Source organism: Scaptodrosophila lebanonensis, unplaced genomic scaffold, assembly GCF_003285725.1.
Source record: "Scaptodrosophila lebanonensis strain 11010-0011.00,11010-0021.00 unplaced genomic scaffold, SlebRS2 tig00000123-arrow-arrow-pilon, whole genome shotgun sequence".
Taxonomy (NCBI): domain Eukaryota; kingdom Metazoa; phylum Arthropoda; class Insecta; order Diptera; family Drosophilidae; genus Scaptodrosophila; species Scaptodrosophila lebanonensis.
Window position 1 is genome coordinate 738,413 of NW_022060581.1, and position 16,594 is coordinate 755,006.

A 16,594-nucleotide genomic window follows, 5' to 3' on the forward strand; every position below is an offset into this window, starting at 1 on the left:
GGCACTCGTTAGATAAAAAAATAATAGAATAAAAATAAATGTTTCTATTGAAAGAAACAGTGGACTAGAGTTTTGTTTTAAGACTCAGTAAAGGGTATTCAATCATAGATAACTTGTTAGCGTTTTTAAATCTAAAGTCTTCAGTTTGTCCCTAAAGATCAAATTATTATCAACTGTTATCAACTGTCGCGTGCAACAATATCTCATTCAGCAATTCTGTAGAGTTAAATTATTAAACTACGGATGAGATATAGTTTTTTTTTGCGCTGTTATCTTTCCCAAAAGTTCAGTTTAAAACAAAGAGAAATGTTTATCGTACTCTGTATTTGTCTGCTTGAATGCGCAGGCAACTGCATTGGCAGGACGTGAAAGGATAATGCCACGGCACAAATGGCTATAAGCCAACAAAACCAAGTCAACAAGCGTCAGCAACAGGAAGCATGGAGACAATCTTTTTCGCATATGATAGAAAATGACAATGGAGACACATAAGACATTCATATTCATTCCCCATAAGTGGGGAGGAGTGCATGTGCATTCGTTTGAGTGTGTGTGTGGGTGTGTGGGTCCAAATCGCTTTTGTCTAAGCATGTTAGCTTTCCATTGTCACGAAAATATGGCGCAAGATACTTAGACAGACAACAATGAAAATCAAATGCCGGCAACAGCCGCAGCACGGGTTACCAAATACGATGCTTGATGTCTCAGTAGTGCTGATGAGTTCTTCACGCGAGCGTGCAAACTTATGCGGGTCGGTCAGGGGGAGGGAACAATCCATTTCTCATCTCGATGCTGAAGTTCGTACAAGTAAATGTGTGATTCGTTCAAGGAAATGGCAGCAGGTGTTAATGGAAAAGAACTCACTAACTAACGAATCACTGCTCGATTCAGGCGAATCACTTAAAATGATAAATTTGAATCGAATCATTCATATTCAACTGATTCATTTCATCAATAAACTGTCTGTTCATCGAATAAAGAATAAGAAAGGCGGCAGGTGTTAATGGAAAAGAACTCACTAACCAACGAATTACTGCTCGAATCAGGTGAATCTCTTAAATGTTTGAATCGAATCATTCAGATTCAACTGATTCATTTATCAATAAACTGTTCATCTGTCTGTTCATCGAATGAAAAATATGAGAGGCAGCCGAGCAGCTTGAGGGATTAAGTCAATTAGGTTCTAAACAATTGGTAGCATTTAAATGAATGCATTAACTAAATACCCAGCGTGACCAAGTTTGGGTGGATGAATCGCTTAAAAAAATTATTAAATAAATAAATTCTTATTATTTATCAAAATTCTATTAAAACTGTATAAGACATTTATTTGTGATAACATTTAATATTGAACCATCTATCAATTAGATTTGTTAGGGTTCAACGAATGAATTTAGTTAGTAATTGTTGATGAACTAAACCATTCACAAGTAAATGGGACTCTAAAAAATTGGGGTTGGGACTTAAATGAGTTAAAGTTATTGGTGAATTATTGAAGTGTTCCTTGAAAGCTGTTTTATGAATGATAATTCATTCAAAATAATTCTAATTCGTTTGAATAAATATCACTCTATGAATCAATGAGTTTTCCTACTTCTTGCCTAAACATGTGAATCTATTACGAAATGGCTTGGAATCCACATATATTCGTTTATTCAAATATAGTGAGTGCATTCAACAGTTCCCCTTTTCGCTTGAATCAATGAATCGGCAAAGTAATCACTTGAGTTGAATTCAGTCCTCACTCAATCCACTCAGACGAGTATTTCAAATAATTGACCGCCTATTAGAAGTATGTGTCGATGAATCTGCTACGTAATGACTGGAATTGAATTGGGTCCGACAAATATTTCGAATGATTAATAGCCCATTATAAGTCATTCGATTGAGTTAAATAATTAAAGCCAACCTCCACATTCAGTCAAATACATTTATACATATACACTTCGACTAATTGTGAAAGTATAGTACATTTCAATTTCAATTTCCTTTCATTTTTCTACTTCTTTGTTTTTAAGAGATTGCCTACTGAATCGAGCACTTCTCGGCAATATCTTTTATAGGCACTATGGTGAATGCACGCATTCCATCGCGTGTCCTGCTTCAATTAAATGTTCCGATCGATGCACATAAAGTTTGGTCAGCTCGAATTGAACGGACGTTTTTATAGCTTCGCCTAGATTCTGGCCGATTTAAGACTTTGGATTTAAATACAACTATGTACTACTATGTGCTAGAATTCGCGTAGGAGATAAGGAGTTTCGATTAGCCTGCAAAAACTTTTTACGATTTGCATGTGAAGCGTCAAAAGCAAGGACTAGGCTTAGTATGTATTTATTGTTGTTGTTGTTGTCATTACTTTGAGGATGGGACGGCCGTTATCACTGCCAAAGGAAATGATGACCCTTTCAACGAATACAAAACAACAACAAAACAGCTGCGACGACGACCCAAAAAAAAACTACAACAAAAGCGAGGCAAGGAAAAGGGAAAGGGAAAGGGAAAAAACACAAACAAATCGTAAAAAAGGGAAACAGCACAGTCCGCTTTGATAGAGCGAGCAAATATGTATGTAGCATGTAATTGAGAAATTTGTTTATCAAAACAGAATTAGCTTAACCGTTAACGTAACATCTAATTGGAACTGTCAATGCCAGGTGAGAACATTAAAAAAAAAAAAAAAACACACACACACAAAAAAAACAACAAATAATTGCCAAATTCGCGCTGATAAATCAAAAGACGACCGCAGCGACTAACGGTAAAGATATGGGCAAGTAAGCAGACAGCTGGACAGGCGGCAAAAAAAATAACAAAAAACAAAAGAGGAGGCGCCAAAGGACAACGACACGCAACGCTGAGCAGGGCAGACAATTCGACGACAGCTTGTCCGCTTCTTTGTGTTTAGTTTTTTTTTTTAGCTTTTGCTTTTACCGCTATTGCGCTTTGCCTTCTCTTTGTGTGTGTGTGTGCGTTTTTTTTTGTTGCCCCCGCTTTTTGGCGGTTCAACTTTGAAAAAAACTTCGCACGAGCGCGTCTCGAAAGCGTCCACCAGAAACCGACCAGGCGAGTGAGCGAACGACCGACCGACCGACCGACCGACAGAGACGCTGCCACGCAAATTTTTTGCGACTCGACACGTCGACAGCGGCGCTGTTACTGCCACGCACTGTTCAATGCTCATAAGGAGGCCCAAGCACAGCCAATGCTGCTGAAGTCGGCGTCGGCGGCGGCGGCGGCGATGTCGTTGTCGACGTCAACGCTGAGGCAGGCACAGTGAACGGTGAACTGCGATGGGAGTGTGGGAGAGGGGGTGGTCGCATCGACTGTCGGTATAGGCTAATGGCGGCTGAAGCGACGTCGTCGTAAGCTGAAACCGTTTGAAAACGAAACTTGAAAAAAACAAAAACACGACAGCACAGTGCTGCCAAGCGTTTGAAAACTTGCTACTACCACACAGAAAAGCTTCAATATCAATGCACTTTTCACGTAGAAATTTAAAATTTTTCGATTGACATCTATGCAGAATGCCCAACTAACCAAAATACATTCGAATTTTGGATCTGTGGCTTCATATAATAAATATGTTGCATTAAAATTACAGTCCTTTTGAAAAAAATATTTTAGGCCTAGTTATAGTCTTGCTGGTAGCCCAAATAGTTCACAAAAACTCCGCAAATTACAATTTTGGGTTCATAATTTTATAAGTGGGCTACAGGTTGTGTTAAAGAAATTTATTTGCTTCTTAAAATCCATTAAAAGACTTCATGGCCGGATCCTCGCCTTCAAATATTTGTACATATTCAAAAGATTGAGGTTTCAAATACTACAAATTCTATATTTCGTTTTTTTTTAACTTTTTTTTTTTTACTTACTAGAGTCTTAATGGTAGTCTAATTTACATATCTATACTTCGTGTTAATCTGCCGTTCTTTGTCTTATTAATATCTAGCTAAAATAGTTCCAAATGATTCTTTGGTATTACAAACTTGTTAAGGAACACAAGGCAGTACTTGAAAACCTGTAAACCTAGTCAGTAAGTAGCAGTCAAATAGTTTTTAAGCCATTCAAGGCAGTGGAGTGGAAAATTTTGTGCGGATTTAATGAAAGATGTTACCCTTCAAAGGGTAACATCAAGGAACTGCAGAGAGTGACAAATAGGCTTCAACGTTTCTACCCAATTAACTTTACACTTGAAATTAATACTTTGAGAATATTGTAATGGCAAATTTTTACTTGTGTGTGAATATTGGTGGTGTTTTTCTTACCGCTTTAAGGCATAACGAATTAATTTTATGATTAAGCTACACTTACTATCTACCTATATTTTCAGGTCCATAACAAAAGTCAGCAAACAGATTGCAGCTCTTTTCAGTTACAAAAGTAAGGTGTTAGCTAAGCTTTATTATTATTCTGATTATTCGGGTATTTGTACTTTTTGTTTGAGGTTTTGCTTCAGAGTTTGTAAAGCATTTGGATTTTTGTTTTGAATAAAAATCAATTTGGTGGTCTTTCAGTAATTACACAAAAAATATAAGCTGTGCTGAGTTTAAGGATATTAGCTTTCAACGGTTGCAGCCCCACTGTGCCTCAGCACCACAGGTCGTATGTGTAATGTGGCAATACATCTCTGTCGCCCGTTGCCGCTATTTGCCCTTCTCCTCTCTTTATTGGCGTCCCAGTTGTTGCTGCTGCTGTTGTTGTTGTCGTCGCTAACGTTTAATACGCATGTCCCAAGCGTCAACCGAGCAAAAAAAAAAACACAAACAACAACAACAAGACGTACCAGATGGAACAACAAAAACACAAACAAGAGCAGTAACGAGAAACGAACGAGAAATAAACAGAGAGCGACGGTAAACGGCAACGAACGATAACGAGACGAGGACATGACCGAGGACGAGGGCGTACGTGTAAATGAATGATGGCAGACACAGGGACGAAGGGATGAGGAGGAAAAATTGAAAATAAAGGGCGGTACGTCTGAAGGGGGGGGGGGGGGGGGAAGGAGTATAAACGTTACAATTCGCGAGTAATGTCTGTGCGCGCCCTTTGTTGTTGTTTTTGAGTCATAAATTATTGTTATGCGTTACTAACGGTTCCACATCACGTTGTTGTTGTTGTTGTTGTCGGCGCAGCATATGGAGCAACTATAGCTAGAATTGTTGTTGTTGTTGTTGCTGTTATCCTTATCAAATTAAAAGCGCATGTCGTCGATTTGTTGGAGCTGCTTTTACCTGCTCGCTTAGTTTCTCAACTGCTCAGGACTGTGACTGTACGTGCCACGCTTTCATTGGTGTACGTGTCTGCCTGTGTGTGTGTGTGTGTATGCCAGACTGTTGCTTGGCAACCCACACGCACACACACACACACACACACACCCGCACTGGACTCACGCTTGCGATGTGCGCGACTCAAACTAATCCCGACCCTAACCTCTTGTAATTGTTGCTGTCATTATTTGGCAAATTAAATCAAATTGCGCACCTGAGAGAGAGAGAGAGAGAGAGAGCGAGGGAGGGAGAGCAAAGAAGAGCGAAAGCGGGAGAGAAGGCGAAGGCGTGACAAGAAATGCCGTTTAATTGTGAATATCAATTCACGAATCTACACAGCAGAAGCCATCGCTAACTCAATGCTGTCCGATTGTTTGAACTTTAATTAAGTCGAGCTATACTTGTAGGTAGAAGAGTTGAAATAAATAAATAGTAGTAAATAAATAGTATTTATTTTATTTATACAAACTGTCACAAAACGAAAAATAAAGTCGAGTAAATAACAAGTACTGGACTGGAAAGCACAAAGAACCTTAATCACTTCTAAGTAGGAGAAAAGGAGAAGAGAATTACCTTTTCTCATTTCATTATCATTACAATTTCATTAATTAATGCCACTTAGTTCAAGCAACTGTTAGTACTTTTTCTAAATGTATGCGATTGTTTTTTAATGTAATTGCCATCAAAGTTGCTCAACTATTCTTGTTAGACAAGTAATGCGCATATTTCTACACACATTAAATATTTCAAAAAAGGTTGCTGGGCAAGTTTCGTTCTAAATTATAATTGTTATTTCTCCCTTTCAACGATTGTTGTAAGCAGTTTTATTAACAGCGATTTGTTTTGCAAAACACGATAGTGAGTATTTGATGAACTTTCCTTTTCAAGCATCTACTGATCACATAAAAGAGATCACATTATTTTTATGATATTTAAAAACTGATATATTATATATATATATATACTTGTATTTAAAAACGCAGCCTAGCTATTTCTTAGAAGCCTAGTCTTTTAGTCCATATATTATTTGTCAATACCCAGCTAAGGAAATTCACAACACATTTTAGACACAGTCTGGTAATAATATAAAATTAGATATAACTTTTGTTGGAATACAAAAAACATATGTAAGAAAGGAGCGACTGTTATTCAATTTGGGGAATAGAAAGTATTCTGCCAAAATCATTTCATCTTCCGCAATATTACTTTTAAGTCATCTAGACCGAATTCGTGTGGTTTTCAGGAATTCATATTTTTGAATTATTTATTATTATTATTATTCTTTCCTTTGAAATATAAAAGCCAAAGCCAAAAGGGAAGATTTAAGGCTATTGTTTGTTAGTTAGGAACTATATACCTAAGATCATCATCTAGAAAAAAAGCAGATCCCGTCATTTGGGACTACACTTCTCTCTCTCTCTCTCTCTCCCTCTGGCAGAAATGATTTCGCCTTCCACAGATCGAAATTTTCTAGACCTGTTTCAGCTGGTTCTCAGGAATACTAATAAATCATTTTCTTGAAATTTTGCGAATTTCGTCACATGGTATAGGAATGTGTTTAAATACTTTTGTACATACTCGTACATACATATGTGTTTTGGCTTCGCACTACTTTTGGCATTTGCCGAGCACAAGAAATAACTGAAAGCGCACGAACGAAGAAGACACAAAACGAATTGACGAAACGAAATGAGAAATGCGGAAAATAGATACACACAAGTGGCCGGCCGGGCAGAGCTCTGTAGGGCATGATTGGCACTGAATGGTTGGGGAAGGGGCCCAGAGGAGGAGGAGGAGGCGGAGGCGGAGGTGGCGATGCCTGGGCAGACAGATACGTCAGTCATTCAGCTACTGTGGCTGCTGTTTTTGGTCGCCATTCATCGACAGCTTTGGCATTTTGGGCAAAACACTGACAGACAAATACACTCATATATGTATGTATGTACGAGCATGCACATCCGCTCACTCACTCCCTGACTGCCATAAAACTCATGAACGTCGAAAAGGCAAATTTTTTTTGAAAAACAGATGTGCATGCCACACGGCAGCCGATGGCCAATGGCCAGCAGACGACCTAAAACCCCCCAACGTATGGACAGATATTGGCAGTTCAATGAAATTAATACACTCAGGGAAAAAATGCCACATGTTCTGTTATTCTTAAATTTGTATAATTATGTAGATTATTTATTTCGATTAGTTTGAATATTAAATGAGCGATTGAAACAACATTTTTAAACTTCGCTAGTCTCCGCTTTTATCAAATTGTATGCTACTCCCAAAATGCCACACAATATCTACTAAATCTTCATTTATTATTATATAGAACCTAGATTATTTATTTCGATTAGTTTGAATATGAAATGAGCGATTGAAAGAACATTTTTAAAACTCGTTAGGCTCTGTTTTTATCAAATTGAATGTTACTCCAAAAATGCAGTTATTTTACATTTTTTTTAAAATGATGTAGATTGTTTATTTCGACTATTTTTTTTGATTTCCACATGAATATACATATATACAATATATACTCGTACCAGCGATTGATTGACAATTTCTGACCTCTTTATAGGCTCTGTTTTTATTAAATGTATATTAATACCAAAATGCCACACAATATCCAGTTTTTCTGATTTTTTTTGTAATTATCTAGATTATTTTTATACTCTGTACATAAAATGTACAGAAGTATATTAGGTTTGCGGGAGCTGAAAATGTAAGAGGCAGAAGGAGGCCTGGCAGACCCCACAAAGTATATATATTCTTGATCAGCATGACGAGACGAGTCGATCTAGCCCTGTCTGTCTGTCTGTCCGTCCGTCCGTATGATCACCTAGATCTCAGAGACTATAAGAGCTAGAGACACCAAATTTTGCACAAAGATGCCTTATGTGTGTACGCTATACGAGTTTGTTTTATTTTTTTGATTTCCCCCCCCCCCCCCCCACTTCCCCCCTATGGGGGTTTTCCCGATTTTCCATTCGTATAATCGCCTATATCTCGGAGACTATAAGACCTACGGACACCAAATTTAAGTCCCAGATGCCTTATGTGAATACGCAGAAAATGTGTATTTTGGAATTTCCCTCCCTCCCCCCTAAAATTTTGCAAATACCCCCAGTTAGTAATTATCCGTATGCCAAGTTTCATCATGATAGACCGATTTAACAAGAAGTTATAGCCATAAATATATTTGCTGCTGCAGCGCTGCTCAAGCGCTGCCCAAGCGCTGCCCGCGGCTGTTGTTGATGCTGGTGCTTTGGTTGACTGCGAACATGCTTACACAGACACGAATAGACGCGCATAAACATACATACACTGACATAGACGCAATTGCAATTGCTTTGAGTTCGAATACCGAGAAAGGTAAAATCGATCAAAAATTTTTTTTTTAATTCTCTTACTTTTTTTAATTTCTATATTTATTCTAAACATATGTGCAGAGTATTTCAAAGTCGGCACACCCGACTTTAGATTTTTTACTTGTTTTCGTTTAGTACATGATCGACTGAACGAACATTTTTTAACTCGTTAGGCTCTGCTTTTATCAAATTGTATGCTACTCCGAAAATGCCACACAATATCTACATACTTGTAATCTTCATTTTATTATTATTATATAGAACCTAGATTATTTATTTCGATTATTTTTTTTCGAATATTTTTTCGACTATTTTTTTCGATTATTTGTTTCGATTGATAAATATTAGATTAGCGATTGGAAGCCAATTTTTAAACTCTGCCACTGCAAAAATGCCACACAATATCCCGTTTTTCTCAATTTTTTATAGTTACTTAGATTATTTTTTTCGATTAGTACATGAATATAAATATTAGATATACTCGTACCAGCAATTGCAAGAACACTTTTGAACTCATTAATCCCTGTTTTTATTAGAATTCAGCACCTTATACGTGATTAGTAAGTTAGTTTGATTAGGTATAAAAAAAAAATGAGATCGATAGTCAATTTGTGTGACGAGTGTCGAGAAATTTGTAGTTTTCGTCTTCCCGCTAGCTCGTTCCGACTGGCATTTTGTGGGGCACGTGGGCACTTTTAATTTTTTTTTTTTTGATTATCTAACACAAATGCAGTGGCTGCTTAATGCAAAATGTCCGCTCTGGCGCCACACCAGCACCCCCAGTCGACCCGGTTTCGAGTGGTAAGCCCATTGGCACGTACATCGTGATGTTGTTGCTCGCGGGGGAGGTGCGGGCGAAGACCGAAGACCGACCACATAACTCAGTTTTAATCCATCAATATGTGCGCTTAGCAAACACACACACACACGTCCGCACGCCATTTTGTTTGACAGACGGCTTACACGATGGCAAACAAGAGCATATGTCAAAATCTGTTTGAGGGCCAGTTAAATCGGGGGGGAGGGGGAAATCGGAATCAGTGGATTTGAGGATTTGCGGATTTATGGATAATGTGCAGCGGATGGCAAAAATTGTTAAAACCGCCGACGCGACGCGTCAAGGCAGCTGATCAGAAATCTCACGCCTTGCTGAGCCCGTTCTGGACCCCATTCTAGGCATTTTGGATTGATAATTTGTTAATGCTCTCTTAAGTTGCACTACAAGAAATGTAAGCCGCAAGATAAGAGGTTTTTTTCTTATGACAAATCTTCTTCAAACCTAGCTTAGACAACTATACCGCATCGTTAACCCTGTAGATCTTAAAAGTTGTGTGAAATATAAATTATGTTTTAGGATATAACTTTAGTGAAGTTTGGAGACATAGTCCTTCCAATATCAGAGTTGACTATTATCCTTCGCAAAATGTTGAGAGATAGAGTTTAAACTCGGGCGGAAGAGCTGCCAAAACAATTCGCGAGATTTGGCCCCCTTGGATTATTTACTTTTTTCAATTTTGATAAAATGCTAAAAGATTTGCCAACTTTGAAGCCTCGCTAGCCACTAATACCAGAGAGAAGGAGAATATATTTTTGAGGAGAATATACTTGTATTTTAAAGATGCTCGTAATAACAAACCGAATCGACACGGATGTGAGAGCGACATTTTAAATCGAAATATAATCATTTGCCGCATTAGTATTGGATTGATTCGTGGCCATTCCTTTTAAGGCAGTTTGTGCGTCTCAAAAAACTTTGATGTGTGAACTTTCCAAGTTTCCCCTTGGTATTAAAATAAAGACCCCCCCACCCCAAACTCCCAAGGAAACAACGAACCGAACCCTCCACTCAACCAAATCCGGGCAGTGACGTCTGCCCGAATGTTTGTTTGTTTGTTTGCTTGCTTGTGTGCGTTTTGATTTCCAACTTTTGCAAACTGTCATACTTTTATGTACATACCTATATATGTATATCTTTATATATATATGCTCATTATGATATAACACGGCATATACTACTAGTACATACTTATCGGATATGTATATGTGTGTGTATTTGTAGGGCAATAGCTGGGCTTGGAGTGCTCGAAAAAGTTTGTACAAGCAATGTGAAAAGTGCTTGACGGTAAATGCCGGCGATGGAAAAGTTGCGATGATTAGCCAGATTTAAGTTTCAAGGATTCGCGCGAAGCGAGACGTTCAAATCAAATTGATTAGCATTGATTAAGTGTTGCGATGGCGTCCACAAGGCGGAACTGAGCGTACTTGTGCCACAGATTTAACCAGAAAGCTAATACTTCATATTATATGATTGGATTTTTAGTTTAATTTCCATTCCCACAATCACAAAAAAAAGGGAATATTCCATTAAGAAGGCATCAAGGCCATTAGCCAGAAATTTAAACTAACACCAACAAATTATAAGGAGTTTCTAAGAAAAGTAGTTGTGTGTTGGTAAACGCGCCACAGATTTAACCGGAAAGCTAATACCTGATATTTTATGATTGGATTTTTAGTTTAATTTCCATTCCCACAATCACAAAAAAAAGGGAATATTCCATTAAGAAGGCATCAAGGCCATTAGCCAGAAATTTAAACTAACACCAACAAATTATAAGGAGTTTCTAAGAAAAGTAGTTGTGTGTTGGTAAACGCGCCACAGATTTAAACGGAAAGCTAATACCTGATATTTTATGATTGGATTTTTAGTTTAATTTCCATTCCCACAATCACAAAAAAAAGGGAATATTCCATTAAGAAGGCATCAGGGCCGTTTGCCTGGAGTTTAATTTAGCATTAAAGAATGATTAGGGTTTCTAATAATAGTAGTTGTGTGTTGGTAAACGCTTTTACTAACAATTTAGTGTTGAGACCTAAGGAGGAGCTTCATAGCAATAATTAAATCTTCGCTTTATTTCTTGGAATAAGCTTTCCTTAAATTTTCTCCTTAAATAATTTGAAAGAGCTCAGAAGATATTAAAAAATAATGTATGTGGAATACAATTTGTTCTTTTCACATTTAAATTCTAAAAGGTGACCGTTCTGCAGAGTTATCTATAAGATCCGAAAGCATTTATATACAAGTATGTGTACAATCAATTTTTCTTTTAAATTATCAAATTGAATGAAATCCTATTTCTCCATTAAAGCTTGAACATCACAATTAGATAAAAAGATTCTTCTCTTAAAATTTACATTCAGATTGAAGTAGGAAACATAAGTTTAGGAAGCTGTTAAAATTTGGTGATAAAGTTATGTAGGAATGTGTGTACACCCATGGACCAAATAATTTGTGAGAAGCTGCTTTTCAGGATAATGATCTAAAAATAATTCATTAGGATTGGTTAAAGAATTAAGAGGTCCCAGACCTACATAAATACCACTGGGAACCTCTGAACAGAACATAAACGAGAAGTCGCCAACAATACCCAGTTATTGGAAAACCTTCAATAAGTTTGGAACAATATTCCAATAGAAACGGACGGAGCCCTAACTAATGATATTTCAATATTATTTACTTAGTTTTGGCTAGACATATATATTCGTATAATGGTTAGGCATTATATATTGGAGTGTTTAGTTAATTGTTGATGCTTTTTTGAAACATTTTATTTTTAGTTTTATAGAAGAGGAATGTTTTATTTAAAAACTAGTTTGTTTCTTAAGGAATTATGAGAAAATATGTAGATGAACCATATTCACACCTATTCTTCTGTCCATGGGTGTATGTGTGTATGTGTATGTATATGTGTGGATGTTTGTAATATGTTAATGAGCTTACCAAAATCTCTTCCAATTCATTTTTAAATGTTCTGCTCAATGCCTCGGCATGTGCGGCCGCATTCGTATTTTGATTGGCATTTGCATTGACAATTGTAGTTGCTGTTGTTGTTGTTATTGTTGTAATATCGTTGTTGAACTCTTGGACACAATTTCGATTTAAATTGGAAGTTTTTATGAACTGCGAGGAGCGAGCAAGCGGCAGAAGAGCGAAGCGCGCATGGAGAGTAGAGAAGAGTAGAAAAGTAGAGTAAATAGAGAAAAAGAATGCGTGTGAAGTGGGAGAGAGAGAGAGAGTATGTGTGTGTGAGTGTGAGATGATTGATGATAAGATATAGTAGTCGATTCATGATTAGACAATTAGCTAGGCATAATGATAGTTAGTTATAAAGTTTAAGAATAGGAGAAGCTCGAGCAATGTAACTAAAAGCACTACATATTTAAATTTGTTTAATTATCAATTATATACAAAATGAAAATCCAGCATTTACACTATATATATACTGTTTATTTATAATATCTGCATGTGTAGCATTATTTCAGCTCCCTAGTATTAGCAAGATTAAGCGAACTTTATTATTTAATTAAAACTTAAGCAATGTTTAAGCCACAAAGTCGTCAGTATTCGCTTAAATTAAACACAAAACATGTTAACAAGGGCGTACGCAGCTTTTCTAAAGGGGGCCGAACAAATAAAATTTTGATTAAATAATGCACGATGTGTTAAATAAATAATTGATGCATACTCGTATGATGAGCAGAAAAAGTTTCCCAAATCCAACGCAGTTACATTTTAAGGCTGAATAGTGCGTTATTAGAATGATAGATAGCCTGATTTTTTTCTTAAGACTTAAACTATTCCATCCTTGCATATTAACCAAGAAAAGAAAGAAAGAATTAAAGTGCAGTCAGTTTATTACGAACAGATCACAGTCTAGGCAGCATTGCTCTAGCAGTCGCACAGTGCAACTCAAACTGTATGCGGCTACAGTTTAATGGATATTGTGCATTGCTATCGTTGCTGCTCTGGCCATCACGGCTTTCAATTAAGTTTAACAAATTGCAAAAAAAAAGCAAAGCTAAAACTAATTGACATAGCGTAAATGGGTCACAGGTCACAAAGTAAAAGCCAAACAAGGGAGGCAAAGAAAAAAAATATGAAAAAAACAGAAACAACAACAACAACAAAATATGGAAACAATAACAACCACGACACGCAAGCAAGTAGAAGAGCTTACGGACGACTGAACAGAAGTAGGGAAGGACTAATGGACGACTATGTTGGAATGCACAGACAACAACAACAGCAACAACGAAAACTGTTTGACAGCTGTGTATGTGTGTGTGTGTGTGTGTGTGTGTTAGCCGCCCCCCCATTTTGGCTTATTCCCGGGCACTTTCGTTTAGGTGCTAAGTAGCAAGCACTAAGAAAAGTGCTCAGAGTCTTGTTGAATTCGTATGTAAAGCAAAATTAAGCACGTTACGGCGACAACAAAAACAACAACAACAGCAACAGCAACACCAATACTAAAATGTAGAATGACACGTTAACGCCCCCCACAAACCAAAAGCCAAAGGACACGCAATTCGGCATTTTGCTAAATAAATACGTTAAGTAAAAGCAAAAGAAAGAAAGAAAAGAAGAAAAAAAAAACAATGCATACGCCCAGGCGCCAATCTAAGCAACTTTACGCCGCCACTATTGACAGCATTGGCAGCCAAAAAAAATCACTATATAGTACATATACATATATATCTATTTGTTAAGCACTAATATTGATACGCACACAAACAAACAAGCAAGCAACACACACACACACACACACACATACACACCTACATAAGCGTACTATTATTTTATAGCTATTTGAGAGGCCAGCGACCATCAGCAATCTTTTGTACTGGCTCCACACTCTAGTTATGTGTTTATTTCCAAAATATTTTTACAAATTAATGTTTTCTATTTACTTGGGCACAGTTATACTATGAAATGTTGCTGGAAAAGCTATCAAGAAGGCTGAAAAGCTTCGCTTCTTTTGCGAAAGCTGAGGGAAACAAAAGAAACATTGGCGCATTTCTTTTAGTTTTTTATTTTATTTAAGTTACGTTGAGAGAGCTCATGATTTATTCTAAGAAATATTTGAAATTAAAACCCATAACCGAAGCATTTTCTTTTCTTCTACTGAAAAGATCTGCCGAATTATCAACGACCTTTAACTAGTAGAATTGTTTCAGAAAAAGCAACAATAAGCAATTATCTTATTATTATAATTATTGTTATTTAATTTTTAAACAAACTTTCAATGGCAATAACACGCAAAAGTACTAAATTTTTAAAAGGTCAGGACAGGCTGAAAATTTCAGCTTGATTCGCCTTAAAAAATTCAGCTTTTTTGTAAAAGAAGAGGGACGCTAAGCATTAAAACATTTCTTCGATCATTTTTTTTTTATTTAAGAACTGAGGCCTTATTCCAAAATAAAATTTGAAATTTAAAATGTAATCAAGGAATTTTCTTTTCTTCTACGCAAAAGGTCTGTCTAATTATCAACTACCTTTAGTTACTTCTATAAGCGAACGTATACGTAGAATTATTTCAGATAAAAGCAACAATAAGCAATTATCTATTATGTTTAATTTTAATACAAATTTTTAACGGCAATAATACGCAAAAGTACTACAGTTCTAGACGGTCAGGTCATATTTTCAAAATATGTTTCTAAAGATACTAGTTAATGGATATTTCTCAAGATCTACTCACATCGGCTATTTTGGCCGTCTGGCCATCCTTCTCCCATTTGGTTGCAATCTGCAATGTTTCGGCGGTCTTCTGTTGTATGCTCTTAGAGTCGTCCAATAATGTCAATTCATAGAATTCTTGTATATCTGCAATTAGTTCAGTTCAGAATATCCAACAATTAATCAACAGCAAGTGGCAGGCAATTATCAATAATACTTGTACAAATGGCCAATCACTGGAGCTAATTAATAGCCAGTTGGCAATCGATTGCAGTTTCCGTCACTGAGAGGAGCAATCATTTATTGCAAACAACACAACAATATTCATTATACTCGTATAATAACAGAATAATATAATATTAAAAAAGAATAATTCCCTGAAATCATTTTACTTATAAACTAAGCATATAATATCGTCATCTTTTGAATCATCAGTATATTTAAAGTCTCAAAAAGTTTACAAAACATTCATTATTTCATTTGTTTTTAGTTAAGATATGTTAATTAACAAGAAAAGAAAGAGATAGACAATTTCTTTTAGAATGGCAGTGTTATACAAGCTTTTATATATATATATAATATAGAATTTTTGCATCTAAGGTTTGCAAACATATAAAATATTTTCTTTTGTTCTGCTGCTCTAGGCCTAGATTTTAGGTAAATTTAAATTAATTTAAAGTAAATTCATTTTTAGTATATTTAAAGTGTCATCTTCTCATACAATAAAGTACTTTGAGATTTACTTTTCACAGCCTCTTTGTAAAATGCGACAAATTTGTATGCAAATTATTTGCCTGTGTGACCATAGCTTAACAATTATGAAAGATTTGCACAAACGTTCATTTCAATACAATTTATATTCTGATCTCTAGAGCAATTTTTTATACTGTGCTTAGATAGGCACAGAGTTTGCTGACAAACCCGTTGAGTATCTTCAATTCTTTTAATTGGAATTTTATAAAATAAGATGTTAATACAAACTTGGTCTACGTGCCAGTTACGGACAGAGACATGACCATTCGAAAGGACTACGAACCTAGCTACGGAAACAGAACAACACACAGAACTTTTCGCTCGTGAGAAAACTAATGGACTTGGACGTTAGAGACTTTCGTATTCTTCCGGCAACACTAGAGACTTATAAAAGGCAAGCCAGTAGGCGGAAGAAAGCGTCTCATTAGGCATTAAAATAGGCAAGTATAGACATAGACTAATAGGTAGATTAATTTATTAATTTAAAGTCAAATTATTTGTCCCTAAGTAATAACCAAATGAGCCTTGCAAGGAACCCATTTTGTTCAATTTAAGTTACTGACTATTTAATGCTAGTATTTATTTTCATTTTGTTGACTTTTCATCCAGCTTTTGTTCTTTGCTGCTTCACCGACGAGCATTCAGTTCTGTTATGGCTTTTTTCGTCCTCGTGTTTCCAGCTTTGGAGTCCT

The 16,594-nt window shown here is 36.3% G+C and overlaps 1 protein-coding gene across 8 annotated transcripts in view; it reads right to left on the reverse strand.

Moving 5' to 3' along the window:
- Window positions 1-16,594, reverse strand: part of LOC115628705 (disks large 1 tumor suppressor protein) — an 81,435-nt gene that overhangs the window by 46,031 nt on the left and 18,810 nt on the right. For 6 of the 8 annotated variants that reach the window (XM_030524888.1, XM_030524891.1, XM_030524890.1 and 3 more), the window contains exons 3-4: window positions 15,172-15,296; window positions 12,414-12,593 (exon numbers count right to left, since the gene is read on the reverse strand). In XM_030524888.1, the coding sequence (XP_030380748.1) occupies window positions 12,414-12,593; window positions 15,172-15,296 (305 nt within the window). The remainder of the gene's footprint in view (window positions 1-12,413; window positions 12,594-15,171; window positions 15,297-16,594) is intronic. The other 2 variants (XM_030524899.1, XM_030524900.1) reach the window with 1 other exon arrangement.